The sequence below is a fragment of the Mytilus edulis genome, chromosome 4, assembly GCF_963676685.1.
Source record: "Mytilus edulis chromosome 4, xbMytEdul2.2, whole genome shotgun sequence".
In the NCBI taxonomy this organism is placed as follows: domain Eukaryota; kingdom Metazoa; phylum Mollusca; class Bivalvia; order Mytilida; family Mytilidae; genus Mytilus; species Mytilus edulis.
The window spans coordinates 96806939-96829654 of NC_092347.1; the positions used below are offsets into that span (position 1 = coordinate 96806939).

The 22716-nt window shown below is 33.0% G+C and overlaps 2 protein-coding genes across 5 annotated transcripts in view; one reads left to right on the forward strand and one right to left on the reverse strand.

Annotated features, from left to right (window-relative positions):
• The window catches only part of LOC139521153 (macrophage mannose receptor 1-like), a 28337-nt gene extending 26943 nt beyond the window's left edge, over positions 1-1394 (forward strand). For all 3 annotated transcript variants that reach the window (XM_071314457.1, XM_071314456.1, XM_071314458.1), the window contains one exon: positions 699-1394. In XM_071314457.1, coding sequence (XP_071170558.1) covers positions 699-781 — 83 coding nt within the window. In that variant the 3' untranslated portion in view covers positions 782-1394. The remainder of the gene's footprint in view (positions 1-698) is intronic.
• Positions 1209-22137, reverse strand: LOC139521156 (uncharacterized). 2 transcript variants are annotated; one of them, XM_071314459.1, is made up of 8 exons: positions 21852-22134; positions 20308-20410; positions 18801-18931; positions 11415-11520; positions 7763-7911; positions 7179-7317; positions 3612-3748; positions 1209-2501 (listed from the first exon to the last, which is right to left on the reverse strand). In XM_071314459.1, exons 1-8 carry the CDS (start codon positions 21895-21897, stop codon positions 2362-2364), a joined length of 951 nt encoding a protein of 316 aa, XP_071170560.1. In that variant the 5' UTR covers positions 21898-22134; the 3' UTR covers positions 1209-2361. The 2 variants fall into 2 exon arrangements, with proteins under 2 accessions (XP_071170560.1, XP_071170561.1); XM_071314460.1 differs by having other exon boundaries at positions 2363-2501; positions 3612-3807; positions 21852-22137.
• Between the last annotated feature and the right edge of the window lie 579 nt (positions 22138-22716).

Genomic DNA, 22716 nt, shown 5'->3' on the forward strand with positions numbered 1-22716 from the left:
ATGTGTGTTGCATTTTCCTCTTGTTTTTTAGTCACTTCAGTTATTATGTTGTTTCCATGTTTTCTCTTATAGTTGGAAGTGTTTCCCTCGGTTTAAGTTTTTAACCCGGATTTGTTTTTGTCTCAATCGATTTATGACTTTCCAACAGCGGTTTACTACTTTTGCCTTTATTTACATTACGTAGAGTGTTTGTACATATACAACTGGTGTGTCAAGATATTATTGGTGAAATTAGACATGTAGGGTAAAGGGTTTACACATTTTAAGCAAGAACGTTATTTATAGTAGTGTTTCTACACAAATAACTGGTATAAAATAAAATCGCAAAAATACTAAACTCCGAGGAAAATACAAAACGGAAAGTCCCGAATCAAATGGCAAAATCAAATGCTCCAACATATCAAACGAATGGAAAATAATTGTCATATTCCGGATTTTGTACGGACATTTTCTTGTGTCAAAAACGGTGAATTTACACCTGTTTTTATAGCTAGCTAATTCTCTCAATTGTAACCAATTATTGAAAAGACCCAACCATATCAAATCGTCCTTCAACATCACGGTAAAGCCAGAGAGGGCATCAATCTTTGTTTAGTTTCGTATAATCTTTCAAGTTAAGAACATTTGTTACTCCCCATTCATTAGTTTAATTAAAACGAAGTTGAAAGCACAATAAACACTTTTATTTGCATTTTCAGGTGGTGGATCATCCGTTAAAACAGACGTCATCACCATGGTAACAGTGTTGCTCGTGACATTGTTTGTAAAACGTTGTTTTTGACATCTCCGTCTTATATAGATGGTGACAATGTGACTATTTTTTCGTATTGTGAAAATGTGTAAAATGCAAGAGACCTGTCCAATCTGGTAGGATCTTGTAGGTTTTAGAAAATATTGACATTATGTCAGAATCAATTTGGCAATGCAAGATTAATGCCAAGAAATACCGAACTCATCTTATATATGCTAAAAAATCATTTTAAGGTATAACATTGTAGTCAATAACAAGTTATTATCAAAATCATACCATCAGTTTATGTTGTATAGACTGTACTCTCGTATTATGTTTAGTATGAAAACTGTATATAATTTTAACACTTTTATCAAAGGCAGTTGGGGAATTTCTTTTTCTTTTTAATAAGCTAATATTGTAAGCGACAATTCAAAAGTTGTTTTTTTCTATACTTTAAAATAAATAAAGACAAATATTCTTTCAAAAAAAATTTACTATACATTTATATCTTTTTACAATACATTATTTAATTATCATATAACTAGGTACATGTAAAATTATATATGGAATAGTTACATGTGTATGAGCAGACTTGGTTTATGTGCGGTCTTAAGATGTCTCTACATCATTTCATCATTTTGTCATTAAAATATTGACATCATTTCTTTTTCATTTCTTCACATGTCGAGAGAGTCAAACATTCAAATTTAAGCATACCTCCGACTCAAAGCCTTGAGATGTGAAATTTTAAAATACTGTTTCTCATGAAATTGCCGTCATAGGGCTAGAAGAAATTTAATAAATGACAGTGCTGTAGCAAGCCAATTGAACTAAAAAAATCGATTTCTTATGTTTAATATATCTCTCGAATTTTTTTTAAATAACTGTATTGTTATATTTCAAGACCAAGACAAAACCTTTACTCTACTCCATTGAGAAAGTGGTAACGTTAAGGACATACGATACAGTTACAGGGAAGGTAATGACGTTGCTAACGTAAAATGTTATTTTCGCGACGTCAAACTATGACAAATCGGGAAACGATGCATTTTTCGACTGATTTTTATCATTCAAACTGATTTAATTTGAAAACGAGTGCATGGACCCCTATTTTTTAAAACAGCAATTTGTTTCATTTTGCAAGGAGATTATGTGACCCAAATTATATAAAACTGTAAATAGCGCAATTTTTTTAATTTTGATAAACATGCAGCAAAAAATGACGTTTTTTCCTCTATTTATGAACATTTGATAAATATAGAATTATTTCGGAATAAAAATTGCATAATTTTTAATGATACTGATAAAATACAGAAATTACCGATTATTTAACAAAAAACAATTTGTGTTTATCTTTTAAAACAAAAAAGTAAAAAAAAAAAAGAAAATACGGACACAAATCTGAATTTTGAGTAAATATACAAAATTTCGACCTCATTTTACTCAAAAAGTAGCACATGAAGGTATATTTTTTATTACATATTTGATTTAATCAGGTAAAAAATAGCCTATATGCATATTTTCATCAACTTGTAAATACGGGTTCAAAACTGTATCGTATGCCCTTAAGCTTAATCCACAATGGCTGACTTGGAACCGTTTTTCATCTAACTGAAAGCATTAAAGTTTCAAATTGCAAAACATAACAGAAGCAAACAACCTGTCCAAATATATGTGATAACTGAATGAGTGGATCCTTTATTTATCTGTGAAGACTTTATATTAGCCGATCTTCCATCAGACTGTACAGCTGGTGTCTGTGTAGTTCCTGTAATTATGAGAAACATATATTTTAAACCTTACTCAGTCATTTAAAAGATCTATCACAGGAAGGTCACATCAGAATCAAAATATGATGTCACTGTGTGACTTTAAGATCTATCACAGGAAGGCAACATCAGAATCAAAATATGATGTCACTGTGTGTGTGTGACTTAAAGATCTATCACAGGAAGGCAACATCAGAATCAAAATATGATGTCACTGTGTGTGTGTGACTTAAAGATCTATCACAGGAAGGCAACATCAGAATAAAAATATGATGTCACTGTGTGTGTGTGACTTAAAGATCTATCACAGGAAGGCAACATCAGAATAAGAAATATGATGTCACTGTGTGACTTTGCAACTATCCATGAAGGACCGTAGGACGTACATGTCATCGTATAATATTTTAGAATAAGTTAATCTCAAATAAGTTTACATGGATCGTATCTAATTTTACCCTTTCTACAAACAATATCCTCGTATACATTAAATTAGGATGAAATATTCTGTTTGTAATCATTTCCCTATAGAAACAGTCAAGTTTACATATCTATTAATGTGATCTAACAAATTAGACTTTTTACCGGATTTGTTACAACATGAGCAAAACGACGGAAGACAGATGTGAAGCAGGATCTGCTTACCCCTCCGGAGCACCTGAGATCACCCCTTGTTTTTGTGTGGTTCGTGTTGCTTATTCTTTAGTTTTCTATGTGGTGTCATGTGTAATATTGTTTGTCTGTTTTGGTTTTTTTCATTTTTTTTTTAGCCATGGCGTTGTCAGTTTATTTTTGATTTATGAGTTTGACTGTCCCTCTGTTACCTTTCGTCCTTTTTTTTTAAAAGAATTTAGTGAAGGTTTTCAGTAATACGCAATTAACAATAAGGAAAGAAAACTCATCCCGTTTGTCTTATATTATCGAATATTAGAAAAAACAGTTATTTCTGATCAATTATTTAGAGGTTCAGTCAATATGAAATTTGTGACTTATGTCTCTAAATTTTGAAACTGTATGTAAAAAGTGTAGTGCGTGTATCAACATAAGAGAATGTATAGATGACATCTCAAAGCAGCGTATTATTAAGACCAACAAGTTATCGTGCCACATACCTGAGAGTGGGCAGTTGACTGTTTTGGAAATTATATCGATATACTTGATTTTTGTCCAATCAAAAAACTCGAATGCATCCTGGGAGCACAAACGTCGAATAACATTACCAACACAATCGAACGTACCATGGATCCTTCTACAAAATATAAAAAGTACAGAAAATTACCAACACAATCGAACATACCATGGATCCTTCTACAAAATATAAAAGTACAGACAATTACCAACAAAATCGAACATGCCATGGATCCTTCTACAAAATATAAAAAGTACAGAAATATTCATAAACTACGATTATAAATAACTAGTTTTCGTTTTTGAACCTTTAAAAGGCAAGATGATTTGGATTTGAACATTCTGACATGGTTATAACTGGAAAAAAATACGTTTCCTAATACACGAATACGAATACTTCATCAAATCCAATTTTGTTTCATATGTAGTGTATTCCATTAAAAATATAGGATATAAAATGGGTCGTCCTTCAGCATGAAATAGATTCGATATATGTTTATGTACAAGACAGGTTTTAACTGGCTGATACTCAATACACGCTATAAAAGGAATTTAAGGCTGAAATGGTCATTTAGATCTTAAGTTTTGATAATAAAGTAATCAGTCATGTTCGGTTTACGGTAAGCTTTCTGACTTGTCTACTGCAGTAAAATCAATTCAGTACTGTTCAGATAATTCGCTGTATTTTTACTTTGAAATTACGTTTTAAAGCTTTACCCTTACTGAAAAATAAGCCCTGCGGAAATATTTGCCGCAAGTTTGCAGCAAACATTGCCGCAAGCTTGTAGCAAACGTTTGCTGCAAACTTGCCGTAACCATTTTACCATGCAAATGAAGTTTGCGGCAAGCTTGCTGTAAACATAATTATGCAAATTAGATTTGCCGCAAGCTTGCGGCAATTGTTTGTTGCAAACTTGCGGCAAACTTACAGGAACTACACATATACCAATGTCATGTGTGTAGACACATTCAAATTATCTCTTTCAAATTACACAGCAACATTTTAAGAAAGTCAATTCCTGTCTCTTGAGTTTTGCAAAAGGGGCAGGAGTCATTCTCGAATGACATAATATACCTGTATCAAAAAATGAAAAAGTCAAAATCTCCAATGTGTATTGGGTATAAAGCTAAGGTAATGATTGCATTACAGAATTTAACCTAATCTTAATAAACATGATCATGATGGTGCAGTACATCACTTACAAATTCAAACTTATAATAGCTCAAGTTTTTCAATCACACATACATGTATACATAGTTGCTTACTTAATTATATATGATGATAACATTAATTATTTTATTAAAACATGCAGTTCTAGGAACCATTTGTACTTACAAAACTACATACTAAATATCCCATATTATTGAACCAAAATGCCTCCTTGGTCTCTTATATGTGAAATGCATTTCCAAACACAACTTACATGACCTAGCCACAATTTCAAATTATTAGCATCCAGAAGGTGCCAACTAGGCATGCTCAGTCATTATTGTGTAGTTCCTGCAATGTTCTTGCAAACATATAGAATGGTCAAAGTTTTCTGCAATCTTGCGGCAAACATATAGAATGATCAAAGTTTTCTGCAATCTTGTGGCAAACATTCTTTGATATTTAAAACTTTCTGGCAATCTTACGGCAAACATTGATGTTTCTGCAAACTTGCCGCAAGCTTGCAGCAAAAAGCTGCAATGTTTGCCGGAAGTTTGCAGCTAGCGACAAACATCTGCAAACACTATTTTCTTGTGTTCCTGCAGACATTTTGTTTGCCGCAAGCTTGCAGCAAGTCTGCGGCAAGTTTGCGGCAAACAATTCAGTTTCATAAGGGTAGGTATGTATTTATACGCAAACAATATTGACAGAGAGGGTCAGGTTTATGACTTACTAAAGGTACTACTTTTTAATAATCATATTGTAAACTGTCAATCATATGTAGCGATATTCCAGCAGTAATTGAATATGGGTTATACATCTTCTAATTGGTACCATATTCAAGGACTTGAGTTTCCCATTAAAAAGTATTTCCTCATATGCTACTCATCCGTTTATTTTCTATTTATAAGTTTGACTGTCCCTCTTGTATCTTTCGCGTCTCTTTTATACAATGAAGTTACAACACAAATCACGAGTTTTTAAAAAGTTGTAAAATTGAACACATTCCTTCGAATGTTATCACGGATGCCGTCATAAATTGATTGATTAATATCAATATGACCACTGTTATGGTGAACTTGTCTTTGTCAAAGTTGAACGTTGTCCAAATGGTGTAAGTGGTTAATCTACTGTATCACTAGACTGTCAACTCTTCCATACACAAGAAATAACCAAGATTCGTGCTGACTAATATTTAGTTTTTTTGTGGTGCTTTGTAGATTGCTGTGTGTGTGTTCGTGCTGCGGTCTATGTACAAAATGTTGCTTAAAAATGATTTTAAAGTGTACAAAATTTGAAAATAAAGATATGTTTGTATAATTATAACATATGACTTTAACCTCAATAATATTTTATTGTACAAATTCAAATATAAATTGAAATAAAGCAGACTACAATTACTGAAGTTTATTGAATAAAAAAAAAAACAGTTGTCAAAACTCAGATTGTTTTTTTCTCTTTAAAGCACAGTGATCACAAAGTTTCAGAAATATTTTTATTGCTTCACGGCGTATGTTGGCATAATTGTGTTTTCCAGTCATTGTACTTTTCTTTTGCAGTAAATCATGGCTTACATCAGTGTGACTCTGTTTAATGATAGTGTAGCATAACATTTCTGCAGTAGCAACAAAGCAGTTAACTGGTTCATCTCAAATTTTTAAGAACAATGTCGTAAGCCCTCCTCCCTCTTTTTTTAACTGTGACTTGCAAAAGATAAAGCAAGGTTTCCTATGCCAGAGAGAGAAAATGATTTTCATTTGACAACGCTTTATCATAAATAATTATTGAAACTGATCTTCAACATTTTTGGCCTTCAGCAGAACTGATGCAACTCTTATGCATCAAATTATTATTTTTTTTATAATTAATAAGATTATTGATTTCTAAGTGGAAATTCACTATAACAATTCATGAGGTGAGATACTGAATAGTGTCATGTGTGTTTTAACAGGTATCAAGTAAAACCAAAACTATTAATTTGGTCATTGACTGTATCAAAAAGGACAAAACACACTAACATGGGTAAATTATAAAAATAATTATGAAAATATTATTAAGGTTAATGACATGCGCTATTAAAATAGAAGCATTTTTTTCAAATTTTGTACATATCATAACATGTACGCGGTACTTTTGTACATGTTTAACATGTACGAGGTACATTTTTACATGTTATCTCTTGTATTTTTTTCATTGTACAAATCATAACGTGTACAATATGTTAAACATGTACAAAATCGCAACTTGTACACGACATATATACACGAAATTTGTCAGAACGCTAATATTTCAAAATACTTACTAGCTTAGTCCCGTGATATTTCAAACTACTTACAAGCTTAGTCACGTGATATTTTCAACTACAGACTAGCTTAGTCACGTGATATTTAAAACTACTTACTTGCACACTGTATTTACTGGAGGTTGTTGTGTTTCTGCTTCAATTATTGGTGCTTCTTCCACATACTGATTTCCGCAGTTTCTTGCAGCGTTGATGTATCTCTCTGATTCAAAACATTCCTTCCCAAATTTTATATATCCTATAATCAGTAACATTGTTTTATTCAGGCAGTGATAAGTTATAAATGTACATTTGAAATCGTTCAAGTGCATGATCAACTCTGTAATATTTTTTTCTACTTAAAGTTCTTGCATTAAATGTTGCTTTCAACTCTTTTAAACTGGTGTATCATCCCATATTGTCAATATAAAGAGAAGGAAATGGGTTATGATTGCAAATGAGACAACTATCCACCTGACACCAAATTAAGTTCATGGATATAAGCAATTATAGGTCAGTCAGATTATGGAACGTTTCGGCATAATTTAACTCCTTTATATAATTATATCATAGATTTTTAATAAGTGTAGTAAATATATTATGTAGTCCGTAGCGACTGAAATTTCACTGATTAAGAATTATTGTAAAATGTCAAAGTATTCCACCGTCATATTTTGGTGTATGTTTACTGAAACTGATTTTACCTGTTCGGAAGTGATCACCACATACAAAGTTGGAGATGTCTCTTACAGTTTTCAAACCCTTTCTGTATTGGTCAAATTGAGGTATTTCTTTCGTAATATTGGCACATTCCATAACAGGCCCTGTACATTCATGAAACACGTCCATCACTCTATAAAATTCATATTATAAAAGTCATTTTCCTCTCAATCAATGATCAACAAAAACTACAACATAAAAATGCTTTTGTTTCTAGATAATACGGAGCTTAAAAAACTACTTTTGTTTGTAGAGCCAAAGAAGCTCAGAAATGAAGACATTTTTATAGAGATTTTCAAGTTTGAAGGAAAAGACCTTTGTTTATTAATTTTTTGAAGCTAGAAAAGAATCGACTTTTGTTTACAGAGTCTAAGAAGTTTGAACAAAGCAAATTTTGTTTGTAGAGCGAAAGAAGCTTGAAAAAAACAACTTTTTATAGAGCGAATGAAATTAAAAAAAAGTTTTGTTTGAAGAGCCAATGAAGCTTAATTGAACAAACAAACGAGTTTTGTTGATTGATCATGTGAAGTCTGTAAATTGCTTTTGTTTATAGAACTTACGCAGTTAAAAAAATTTTTATAAAGAACTTACGCAGTTTAAAAAACTACTTTTGTTTATAGAACTTTAGAAGATTAAATAAACGACGTTTGTTCATAAATTATAATAATTTCTTATACCTATACCAAACCTATTGCAACTAAAATTTTCAATTACAAACGCGTTTTGCAGGATCTCGATATTGACGACTTCAAGTCTAAACCTCCCGATTGCACTTGTGCTAGTTCCAAATTCACATATAATCCTGCTGGCCACGTTATTACCGGTGACCTTAACATTGTTAATAACACTTCTCTGCGAAATGTGTTATCGAAAGGTCCCAAATATCGTGAGCCTAAATCCATCAATTGGAAATACAACTTTAAAATTTTGATGGATTCAGTCGAGGATTATGCCAGGCAATGGGCTAAGCGCGAGAAGGAAGACGTAGACACTCTTTCCGAATGGATTAAGGCAGTGAGGTCGTTGATACAAATCAGAATTAAGAAACTGAATGGGTCCATCAATAACCATGCTACGTCAATCTTTAAAGACCCAAATGTTGCAAAACCTATCCGACCTCCATGACAAATATGTTGTTGTCCCTGCAGATAAAGCCCCAAATAACATCGTTTTTGTGTGTAAAAGTCACTACATCAACTGCTTGATAAACGAATTAGGTATTGACAATTCACTTGGTAACTCAACATATACCCTCACGACACTTACCAAAGAGGAAATCCTGGATAATCATAGGTCTGTTCTATGTTCCTTTGGAATTTCAACCAAAGATGAAGAACTGGATCTTCCATCACTGTATTGGATACCTAAACTACATAAGTGTCCTTACAAACAACGGTATATTGCTGGGTCTTCCAAGTGCTCCACGAAACCTCTTTCTAAATTATTAACATATATTTCATCAGCAATCAAAGACGGGCTTCAAAGTTATTGTGAAACTGCCTATTCTAGAGGTGGCGTGAATCAGATGTGGATACTTAAAAATTCAAAAGATCTTTTAGAGTACATACAATCTAACTCTCTTTCATCTTGTAACAGTATTAAAACATTTGACTTTTCTACCCTGTACACAAGTATTCCACATTCCAAACTAAAAGACAAATTGAAAGAGTTGATATTACTTTGCTTCATAAAAAAGAATGGCCAACGTAGATACAAGTATCTTGTCTTAGGGAGGGATAAATCCTACTTTGTAAAGAATCACTCTGATTCAAACAAAAAATTCTCTGAAACTGATATTATCAAGATGCTTGATTTCTTGATTGACAACATATTTGTTACGTTCGGAGGACGTGTTTTTCAACAGACTGTCGGCATTCCAATGGGAACAAACTGTGCCCCTCTACTCGCCGACTTGTTTCTTTATTATTATGAGGCTGACTTCATGCAGGAACTTCTTAGGAAGAAAGATAAGAAGTTAGCAATATCCTTTAACTCTACTTTCCGCTATATAGATGATGTTCTTTCACTAAACAATTCAAAATTTGGTGACTATGTGGAACTCATCTATCCAATCGAACTAGAGATAAAGGATACTACAGATACAGTTAAGTCGGCTTCATATCTTGACTTACATCTAGAAATTGACAATGAGGGTCGGTTGAAAACAAAACTTTACGACAAAAGAGATGATTTCAGCTTTCCAATTGTGAACTTTCCATTTCTAAGTAGCAACATTCCAGCAGCACCTGCATACAGGGTATATATCTCCCAATTGATACGATATTCCCGTGCTTGCATTTCCTATCATGATTTTCTTGATAGAGGTTTGCTGCTCACAAGGAAGCTATTAAACCAAGAGTTCGAAATGGTGAAGTTGAAATCATCCCTTCGTAAATTTTACGGACGCCATCACGAGTTGGTTGACCGTTATGGAATAACCGTTTCACAAATGATATCGGATATGTTCCTTACGTCGTAACTACAATCCCCTTCCCTTTCATGAATATGACCTACCGAATTAGACTATTTACCGGATTTGTAATCACTTAAGCAACACGACGGGTGCCACATGTGGAGCAGGATCTGCTTACCCTTCCGGAGCACCTGAGATCACCCCTAGTTTTTGGTGGGGTTCGTGTTGTTTATTCTTTAGTTTTCTATGTTGTGTCGTGTGTACTATTGTTTTTCTGTTTTTCTGTTTGTCTTTTTTATTTTTAGCCATGGCGTTGTCAGTTTGTTTTAGATTTATGAGTTTGACTGTCCCTTTGGTATCTTTCGTCCCTCTTTTATACATATTTTTAGTTATAGAGAATAGGAAATTCAGAACAAGAGTTTCAAATACGCGTATGTTTAGGTGTCAGACCACCAATTATATCCTCCAGCTCATAACGTACAAGTAGCCCTACTCTGACACAAAATATTGCTTTTGATGTCATTGTTTACTCAAACTAACCGACACATTTGCAGAAATGAAAGTTTTGGTGAAAGAGAAATCTATTTAGACCATTTTGAGCCAAAATTCACTTGTCTATGAGTTTGCATTAAAAATTCATGACTAATGCGCTACAAAGTATACTAATTAAAGATTTCCAGAAATATTTGTGGAGAAGTTATTTTCCCAAAGGTAATTCTTTCTTAGAAGATTTTAAACATTGTTTGAAAATTGGCATGTAGAAAGGTGATACATGTACAATTCAGGATAAACCTTTTTTTAAAGTTAAACTTCAGGTAAAATATTTCGAAAGTGTGAAAAATGCAAAATTTGGTTGAACAGATAGGGATTTTTAATTGGTGGTCTGACACCTTTACCAATTGTTCTGATCCGATTTTTTTTTATTATCATAGAAATACATTTTGTCAGCATTTACAGTTTTTTAGAGAATAAGACGTAATTCAATTAAATATCTTAACCCATTAGATTTGAGAGTGTAAGTTTTTTTTTAAATCATTTACTAATATAAAATTTTTGAATATTTTAAAACTTTTAAAAAAAATAAAAAAAATATGAAAACTGTGAATTGTTTTGTAAAGTGTTACACATACCGATATTGATTGTTTATTTTGTATTAGAATAAGAGAAAAAAAAATGTTACATAGATTAGTTAAACCTTATATTGTCTTATCAAAATCACTTACGAGCATATTTTCTCTAGTTGATGTTCCGTTGGGTAATGCTCCAAAGAATTCAGGTTTTGTCCCACAAAGAGTTGGCTACATTCCATGATCTTTTCTAAGCTACAATCTGTGTAAAAGATAGAATGATGAGTTATTTTGTGATGCTTTTGGATACCAGAATATATCTTTTTAGCGTTAGGGTTGGAGGTACTAGGATTTATTCACTCTTTTTCAAATACTCATAACATATGACCTAATTTCGGTTTGTTTCAACGATTATATCTGGTTTATAACATTTTGACCCTACTTTGCATGGATTGAAAAGCATCAAATGTGCTTTACTAATGTTACTTACTTACTTATCCTCTTCGTGCTTTGATGCTCCATAACACTATGTCTTGTGCTTTCTTCTCTACTTCTCGCCAAGACATTCCAACCTCCTTCATCTCGCTTTCCACTGATCTTCTCCATGTTTCTTTAGCTCTTCCCCTTTTCCTCTTGCCAGTTGGAGTCCACCTCAGTGACACTTTAGCGATGTTTGCTGGTTCCTTCCTTAAGACATGGCCTATCCATTTCCATTTTCTTGTTTTTATTTCATCTCTTATGTCTCTTTGTGCTGTCAGTTTGAATAGTTCCTGGTTGGATATTTTGTTTGGCCAAAATAATTTGCATATTCTTCTCAAGCAGGTATTGTAGAATGCAGCCAGTTTGTTGAAGTCATTTTGTATAATTCTCCAACATTCTGAGCCATTAAGCAGTACAGATTTGACATTGCTGTTGTAGATTTTAAGTTTTGTGTTTCTTGCAGGGGATGCATGACGATTTCCAGATTTGTCTGAGTAGACAGAAGGATGTTCTAGCCTTACTCATTCTTGCTTTGATGTCTTTGGTGGTCCCATTGTCACTGCTTATTACGCTGCCTAGGTATGAAAAGTCTTCTATTTCCTCGATGTACAAGGATCCAATCTTAATTGGAATTTTATTTGATTGGTCGTTGATTCACATGACTTTCGTTTTCTCGATGTTAATTTTGAGCCCAAGTTTGTTTGACATAGTATTCAGTTTTGATGTTTTCTTTTGCATTTGTGCTCTGTTGCTGGATAGTAAGAAAATGTCATCTGCAAAGTCTAAATCTTCAAGAAAGGAGTTGAGTGTGTATCTTATCCCAGTGTTTCCATTTCCTAAGGTTGATCTCATACACCAATCAACAACTATTAAGAAGAGAAGAGGAGATATAATGCATCCTTGTCTGACGCTTGTATCCACTGAGAACCAATCAGAAAGCTGTCCATTGTGCAATACACTACATTCATACTTGTAATAGAATATCTTTATCAGCTTGATTATTTTCGATGGTACACCATATGCTCTTAGTATGTCCCAGATATATTCTCTTATAACACTGTCAAATGCTCTTTGGAAGTTTAGTACTATTTTATTCTGCCACTCTATTGATTGCTCTATGATGTTTCGGAGATTAAATAGATGGTCAATGCAGCCTCTGTTATTTCTAAAACCTGCCTATTCTTCACGCAGTTTACTGTTAATGGAATTAGTTATTCTATTATTGATGACTCTAAGGAATACTTTACTAGAGATTGAAAGTAGCGATATTCCTCGCCAGTTGTTGCAAAGTTTCAGATCTCCCTTCTTGTGCAGTTTTATAATAATTCATTTGTCCCATTCAGTTGGTATGTCTTCATCTATCCATATGTTGGTAAATAGATAATATTAGTTACATAGTGTGTTAGTGACCTAATATGATATATACAGGGTCAGTAAATTCCATATGGGGTGAGAGCGAAGCTCGAACCCCATATGGAATTTACTTACCCTGTATATATCATATTAGGTCACTAGCACACTATGTAACGAATTTATCTTACCGACTATCTTAATGTGTTGAATTTAGACTAAAGTTGTCTTATTTGCTTTCATAACACATCTCCTTATTTCTGTATTAAAGTGTTCAGGTGTTCAATTTTAAGAACCTACTTCAATTGATATGCACTAAAAAAAACTAATGTAAACGATAGATATTTATAATAAACAACCTTGATATAACAATATTAAAAAGAACTTGCAATATTTGAAATAATCAAACAGTGCCTAAGTCGCAAATTCACTACTAACCTAATATTGAAATAAGCCCCGCTTCCCTACTAACCTAATATTGAATATACACGGTCTCCACGAGGTCGCTTTTAACCAATCATATTCCTAGAAATGTATAGGAGGTAAGATAATGTAGTATCTCGCTTGTTGATTGTATGTCTGATTTTAGTAATTCTGCACTGATGTTATCTATGCCTGGTGCTTTACCATTTTTCAGTTGTCTTATTGCCTTTTGGATCTCATCTTTGCATACAACTTCTGTGTCTATTTCGCATGTTTCTCCAAACGGTTGAATGTCTGGTATATCATTGTTGGTTTCAGCCCTATTCAGGATAGTTTTAAAGTATTCTGCCCAACGATCTAACTTTTCCTTGTCTGTAGTTTGTAGGTTCCCCTCTTTGGATGCTACTGGTGCATCATTATTCCTGGACTTTCCACAGAGCTGCCTAGTGATTGTATATACTACACTGAGCTCTCCACGCTTTTACGCTTCTTCAGCTTCATTTGCAAGTTCTTGACCATAGTTTCTCCTATCATTCCTTGCACCTTTTTTAACTTTTTTGTCTTTATCTCTATAGTCTGATTGCAATTTGGGTTTCAATCTGTTAGATTTAGATGCATTAAGTTTTATTTTTATGGCTTTCCTTTCCTTGACGTTTTCCCAAATCTTGTCTGACAGCCACTGTTTTCTTTTTCTGTTCTTTAAACCAATACTTTCTCAGCTGTTTAAGTATAAATGTCCTTGATGTTATCCCAAATTTCAGTTATGTTTTCACCTATGTTTTCATTATTGTCATCAATTTCACGGATTACTTGGTATTTGTTTTTTACTTCAGTATTAATTTTTTGTCTTATTTTGTTGTCCTTCAGTCTCTGCAGATCAAATGTTTTCCTGCTCAGCTCGTTTATCTTCGGAGCTTTCTTGAGCTTCAATTTAATTTTGCCAATAATCAGGTAGTGGTCACTTCTACAGTCTGCCCCTCTTTTTACAGATACATCGTTCAGTGAATGCCGTCATCTGCATGCCATTTATCATTAGATGGTCAATTTGATTTTTCTCTCCTGTTTGGCGATGTCCATGTAAGTTTATGTATCATATTGTACCACCAATAACCAGATCATTTAGTCCAAAAAATTCAATCAGCAGGTTTCCGTTTTCATTGCAAGTTCCACATCCGTTGTTACCTATTATTCTCTCCACTCCGATGTTGTCATTACCTACTTTTGCATTCAAGTCTCCATTAACCAGTACAACATCATGGGCATGTACTCCTTCCATTACACTTCTTAGCTTCTCATAGAAGTCGGTTTTAGTTTCAATGTCTGCTTCATTAGTTGGTGCATAGCATTGAATCAGAGTAAGTTTAACATATTTTGAATGGAATCTTGCTGTTATTTTTCTCTCATCTATAGGTTTCCATTTTATAAGAGCTTTACGTACTTGCTTATTCATTATGATGGCTACACCTTCTCTATGGATATTATCTTTTCTCCCAGAGTAAACTATCTTCTGTCCATTTGTTGTTATAACTGACCCATAAACTGTCCAACTGCATTCACTTATGCCCAGTATATCGATGTTATAGTTCAACATTTCTTTTTCAATTTGCGCAGTTTTTCCTACTTCGTACATGGTACGAACATTCACCCACTCTAAGTAAACATTTTGGCCTCAGAAGTCCATTTCTCGTGTTATTAGCTTCAGTCATCTCTGCTTTCACTAATAACAGTCATTCCATCAACAGTTTGATGAAATGTCTTCTTGAGTACCGGTGAAGTTTTTTAATTTACTAGTGTGGTTTCCGTAGCGTAGGTTTTTTTACAGGATGTAAAAAGTATTAAATCATATATATATATATATATTGTTTTATTTATATGAGAGGTAAAAGGAAGATGTTGATAATAACAGTAATTCAGTGTAAACCTGTCGTACATGCGCAATTGGTTTTCTTTGAAAAGGATAGTTTTGTTTGGGTCTTTTTTTGTGAAGGGCAATAAAGACTGTTGGTTAGAGCAACAGTAAAATTCATATAGTCTTAATTTATTAATGAGGGACGAAAGATACCAGAGGGACAGTCAAACTCACAGATGGAAAAGAAACTGACAACGCCATGGCTAAAAATTAAAAAAAAAACAAACAGACAAATAGTATGAAATTCATAACAGTGTAGCTGTGGCCATTGATTGACCCATCAAAATCATCCATTGACTGGGACAATTTACGTGAACGTTTGTCTGTAACAACCACTGTTCATGACGTACCTACGATAGACATTTAAACTGTGGGGTCACCAAAGGTTTCTTAACGCCTTTAATTATAAAATAATTCGAAAAATTAATCAGGAATAACCTTTGTGTTTTGATTTATATAATTGATATAAATCAAAATATCGTGTTATTTCTGATTAATTTTTCGAATTACTTTATTTAGCTTTTGAGAACCTTTGGTGACCCCATAGTTTAAGTTTCTTTAAAAAGTACATAGTGAGCATTGGTCGTTACATACAAACGTTCACCTAAATTGTCCCAGTCAATGAATGATTTTAATGTGTCAATCAATGGCCACAGCTACACTGTTTTGAATTTCATACTAATAGTACAGAAGACATGTAACATAGAAAAAAAAACCTTAAGACTAAGCAACAAGAACCCTACCAACAACTGGGGTTGATCTCAGGTGCTCCAGACGGGTAAGCAGATTTTGCTTCACATGTGGCATCCGTCGTGTTGCTTATGTTATAACAAATCCGGTTAATAGTCTAATTCGGTAGGTCACATTCGTGAAAAGGAAACTGTTAACCGTTATTGTGCATGCATGCATGAAAGGCGATTGATGGATAAGATCACGGCCGACACTCGGCTAACCGAGAGATTGGTCGGTTAATCTATATTGAGTATGCGGCTATATCGGCGGTTGGTCTGTTAATCGGGTTGGCTAAAGTCTGTTAATCAGGTGTTATCGAGAAAATCATTGAAAACTCAGCATGTTTCATTGTATAACCTTTTAAATATATGTTTATCGTACAAAATATTTATGTCTAACAAAACTATTCAATGTACTGAATCCAGTGGTGTAATTATTATTTTTCTAGCTTCTATGTACGATCTATAAAATGAAAAGGCAAGTTACTCATCAATAAATTTATACACATTTTACACACACTAAATGTACACAAAATGACACATGTGTTGAATTTACTTGATTGCAATATTTTGAACATCGAAAAAAGACAGGCATTATGTGTGTTAACCAAATTGATATCAATGTGTGAAAAATCTACACGAAAATCCGTATTTTGGTGACATAAATCAATCTTTGTTTAAAACCTGGTCTGTTAATGGGTCGGATGTATAAAACCCGGTCTGTTAATTGGTCTGTTAAGAGTTATGAATGACAATTAAAGTATAATTTTATTACTATATAGTGTGTTAATTTGGTAGGCTCAAGACGAGCGGCTAAAATATACGGAAACAACACTTGAGCAATGGAACATAAAATATATAGGAAACAAAACATGAGCAATGGAATATAAAATATACGGAAACAAAACACATGAACGATTAACAATTTAGGCAATGGATATTGAAAATTGATAAAAGTGGTTTCAAAAAGTGTTAAATTAAAGTAAAATTAATTTTATCCGAGAATGGTCGCATATATTTTGTGGGTTCTGTTTTATTGTCATGAATGACACCAATTTGTCATCTACATTGGTAACCAGTATATAAATCAGAGAATAACGTCGTAATGTAACTAAACATCAGTAAGTAAAAATATATTGGGATACCTAAATATAAAGAATAGAGAAAGAATAATGAGTAAGATAAATAAAATGTATAGAAAAGTAACATAACAATTTAAAGAATACAGAAATAATCAACATGCCAATCCGACCCTCATGGTATACACGAGAATCTGGATGGAGATACAGAATATAAATAAAAGATAAGGACAGTAGAGAGTGATGCATTGCTAAAAAAGAGAGAAAAAAAAACAAGAATTGTTTAAGAATAAAGACATGAAACCACCCTGGGTGTTGAAACAGTAACGGATTGCGATGTACTCATATTGGTAACAAATGCTTGAAATTTACATGTGGATCCACTGCACATATGTAGAAAAGGAACTAAACGGAATAACATGAATTTAAACTTAATACAACCAAATGTAACTGCATTCGCTCCTTTCCATTTACTTCTTTAGAATGAGATGATTAAGTAATAGAAGACAAGAACCAATTGGATGATGCTGACGAATTAGGGTTAAACGTCCAGTGACAAATATCATGTGCATATGAGAACGACAACACGTTACATGTACCCTGTGTTGTATAATAAAGATACGTTCAGTCGGATTTGAGAACATGCTACTTTTTGCAGACACAAAAATTAAGGCTGATTGAAATCGTTAATAATAAATGCATGCATATTCCAGCGGCCAACCCAGATCACGCTATATTGAAGTGACACACTCTTCAATAAAATGCAAAGAAAGTCAAAATAAAAATGCGTTTACTGGAAGGATAGTGCTGCACCGTGTTATCATTTTTTTTACTCAAGAATCTCTCATTCTTAACTTTTTCAATGGGAAAATATAAAGGTAGCAAAACTATTTTCGTGTCTAAATAACTCTTAACTGACACAATTTCAATTGTCCAACCCATTAACAGACTTTATAACCCCAAATTTTCACTAAAACGTGGTATTACTCACGTTATATTACAATTATGAAATATTTACTAATGTCAATTTATATGCAAGAACCAAAGTAGTATTTTGTGTCTTTTAAATGATATCTAAAATTGTTTGTTTCGCCTTTTATTAAAAAAAATTGCTATCCGTTTAGTCATAAATACTACATACTTGCGCGACGCCGTTTACTTTTACTGAAAACTGCGCAGGCTATTAAATGTTTTTAAAGGTGGAAAATGTTCTACGATAGATATCATTTTGTCAGACACATTTCTTTTTTTGATTTGATTCTTATAATATGCCAAAAATCTGTATATTTGATAGAGTTTAACATTAAATTGTGCGTTTTACTCTTAACAGACATATAGCCAACCCGATTAACAGACCAATCTCCCATATAGCCGCATGCTCAATATAGATTAACCGACCAATCTCTCGGTTAGCCGAGTGTCGGCCGTGAAGATGAACAAAACTATTGAAGCCCAAAGTCAACCAGCCATATCGTGGCGTGTCCTCTTACCAGTAGGATAAATATCTGGTATTAAATTCTGATACCCGTGACGTGTGATATTTACATAGATATTTACAAAGAAAAATTACCATCTTCTGCTTTGTTTTCCCCACAAAGTGAGAATACTGATGTCTCTATGGAATTTACACCAAACATGACGTCATCACCTTCACAGGCAGCTTTGTGTGGAGCTATGCAGGTTTTGAATGTTGAAACAAGTCTACAAATATATACAAATTCAAATACAAGCCCCATGATAAATCGAGATATCATCATCTCTTTTAGCATTGAATGTCGAAATAAATTGAATTCTAATTTGCATTAAATGAAGATAGCATAATTTGATGAATATGCAAGATTTTTCTATTGTCAATCGACCTCAGCGGATACGCAATATATGTATCATTTCCTTTATGGAATCGCAATATATAGATTTTTTTTCATTCCGTCCAAAGCGCGCTTCTTTCATAAAAACGTGTCTAGCGTAAAAGTCATAGGCCTAGTATATCTTTGATGAGGTTTTTTGTTTGTTACATAGGTAATGATATATATTTTCTTTTTCTTTATATAATCATATTCAAAACGGTGTGGCTGTGGCCATTGATTGACGACCTAAATTATCCCATTGACTGGGACAGATTCGGTGAACGTTTGTCTGTAACAACAACTTCTCACTACTTACTTATTATGTGATTTAAACTGTGGGGTCACCAAAGGTTCTCAACACCTAAATAAAGTAATTCGAAAAACGGATCAGGAATAATACGATGTTTTGATTTATATCAATAATTTCAATTTAAAAATATAAAGGTTATTCCTGATAAATTTTTCGAATTATTTTATTATTAAAGGCGTTAAGAACCTTTGGTGACCCCACAGTTTAAATTCTATAATAAGTAAGTAGTGAGCAGTGGTCGTTACAGTCAAACGTTCACCCAATCTGTCCCAGTCAATGGGATAATTTAGGTCGTTAATCAATAGCCACAGCCACACTGTTTTGAATATGATTCTATTTTCTTCATTGTGAGTGAGGATGTTATTATACATAAACAAAAATAACAGTATCCTTTATTATATTATGTGCATTTTATTATTATACGTTACAAAACAGATAAGTTGGCGTAACTCGTTGTGTCAATCTTGAACATGTTCATTATATATGTTTTACCTTCAACGATTGGGCTATATCAACCGTCATCTTCGCTAGCCAAGGGTTACGATCCACTCTCGCTCTCTTGAAGAGAGCGGGAGTGGATCGTAACCCTTGGCTAGCGAGGATGTATCAACCGTTTGCACAAGCAGCAATTATGCCACATAGGTCATATAGTGTAACAATTAAAACAGTTAGCATTCAAAGATTCGTCTATAGATTTCAAGTTGTATCTATATATGTGTATTCCTTGTGACGACGATAAAAGAGTAACTGGTATTTGTATTGTGTTCGTGTAGCTCTCTGCTATACCCCCAGGCCCTGTCAAACAAAAAACTACACAAAAAAACATGTACAACAACAAACAATAAACTACACACTAACCCTCACAAAGTTCCTGGAATAGTTAAACAGAGTAGAAAAGAAATGTTCAGTGATTTACTTACTTGCAAACTGAGTGTGCATCAGGTAAAGATCCCGTATTGGATAAAGGTTGGAGAGCCAATATACAGTTTGAAATAGCATTTCTATCACACACTCCATAAACTACTGTAAAACATCAAAACATATACTCTACATATATGGTTCATTTTCAAAAAATGTCGAATTTTGAAGAAAAAAATTTAATGTTACTTATTCAAACAAACCTCTACATACGCAAATCAAAACAAACAGTACTTTAAGAACAGCATGTTAAAAGATGCAAAATCAATGTCATACAAGAATATCTTGAAACATTTTTTGATCGGTGGTACAATATTTTGTCTATCCTGTTACCATTTTCAAAAGAAATTTATGGTTATTAAGAAAAGGTTTAGATAAAATGTTTAGCTTGTTTTACGTAGCCAATTAGTTATTTTTTCACTAAATGTCTTGAAATTTCTTTTCTCTACACTTTCTTTCAAGAAACGAGGTGTTTTAAATGTAAAGATTACTTTGTACTGTAGAAACCAACACTGACTGATTCAATATTCAAAGAGAGAAAAATTTAACAGCTGATTTAAGTAGCGGTAACAGGATGGACATGATTCTCTCGTACGCTGATTGAATTTAGTTTATAGATAATATGTTACATACAATGATAAAGAAGCTACGATTTTTCGTTAGAGTAATAATTAACGTTCTTAAAAAGTCCCTTTTGCAGATATCAAGGCGATCAGAAAATCTGGAAAAAATCATTTGAAATGTGTTTTTCTGACACTGTACGTACACAAATACCCCCAAAATCGGCCTTAAATGCAGTTTAATCTTATCAAAATAGATGTAAGGTGTGTTTATTATTAATGTTATGAATCACAAATCCGACAAACGTTCATTTAAACCATTACAACTGAAGTTCTGTTAGGAATAAAAAAAATTAGCATGGGTGTACTGAAAATTCGACACTTTTTGAAAATGACCCTTATATTATTTTCTCTGTTAGTTTCTCTTAAAATAATGATAATTTTTATGTTTATTTAAGATTTCACGTAATTAGTTGTGAATAATTACCATCTTGATAAATATATTTAATATTTAGATGTGTAGATTTTACCATGAAAACGAACTGATAATAGCAGGCAGAAACACGAAACACGACCAAAAGACAAACAATATAGAAAATTAAAGGCTTAGCAACATAAATCCAACAAAAAACCTTAGGTGGTAACAAGTGCTTCGGAGGGGTAAGAAGATCCTGCTCCAAATGGGGCATCCAACTTAACGCTCATGTTAGTAAAAATCATCTCACATCTGAAACATATCCGTTTTCATCTGTGAATAAAATATTCAATAGGCAAACCACCTCGTGATGGCGTCCCTAAAATATTCGAAGGATAGATTTCAACTTTAGTTCTTAATGAATAAGTCCATTTCAAAATGTAATGAAAACAAACTTTAGAGAAAAAGAAAAACTTGACAGTTTCTGAATTCTAACTTAAAATTGAACTGGCCGTCAACACCAAATATAATCATTTCCAGTATATCTATCTGTAAATTAAAAAAAACTTACCAGTAAGAATATTCAGTATAATTAAAACTGAAATTGTCTCGTCCATTGTAGACTTCCTAAAAACAAAACCTTATGACTGCAATGAGAGTACCGTTCGGGGACTACAGCTACTCTCCCTTTATACCGTGTATTTATAGCTTCTACAAGCTTATTTATTACAAGAACAAATAATGATTTTGCTTGATAATTTTTGTGTCCAACTCCAATTCATTTGCCCATTTTCTCTATTATCATCGAACAATTGAAAACAACTCTAAATGCAGTGTACCCCTCGTTATAAAGACAACTACGTACTTGAAAATTTTAATAAAACTGTTCCTAATTGCCATCCACTAAGGATTGACAAGTACCTAAGACTTGTTGAAATGTTCAAAGGGAGAATCAGATTGCATCTTTCACTTAGCATCATAAGCCTATAAAGTAAAGTATGACAATTACCGATATTTAAGCCGTAACAATTAATTGTGTTTACTTATCATGTTTATATCTATGATTACTTCACGTACTTTCAATGATTCACATCCTTGTATGTTTGCGACAGAAACAGGAGATATCGATGGTGGTGTACGGATTTGGACAATGACAGAGATGCTCGTGTATGTTTCTTTTAAGTTTCAAATTTCTCCCTTGCTGAAATGATTGCTTTTAAATTTCTAAGAATGAGGCAAATGCAAAGCAAAACCTGATAAACTCAAAAGAAATAAAAAATGAAAAGTGTTCATTAAAGATATTACCTTTACCTTCACACTCAATACAATCGGCTGTAACACAGTTGTGTCTATTAATAATGTAATAAAGATTTAACACCAGTTTCAACCAAAAGGTTGTCACCACTGCTGTGATATATATGACATATGTTTACATA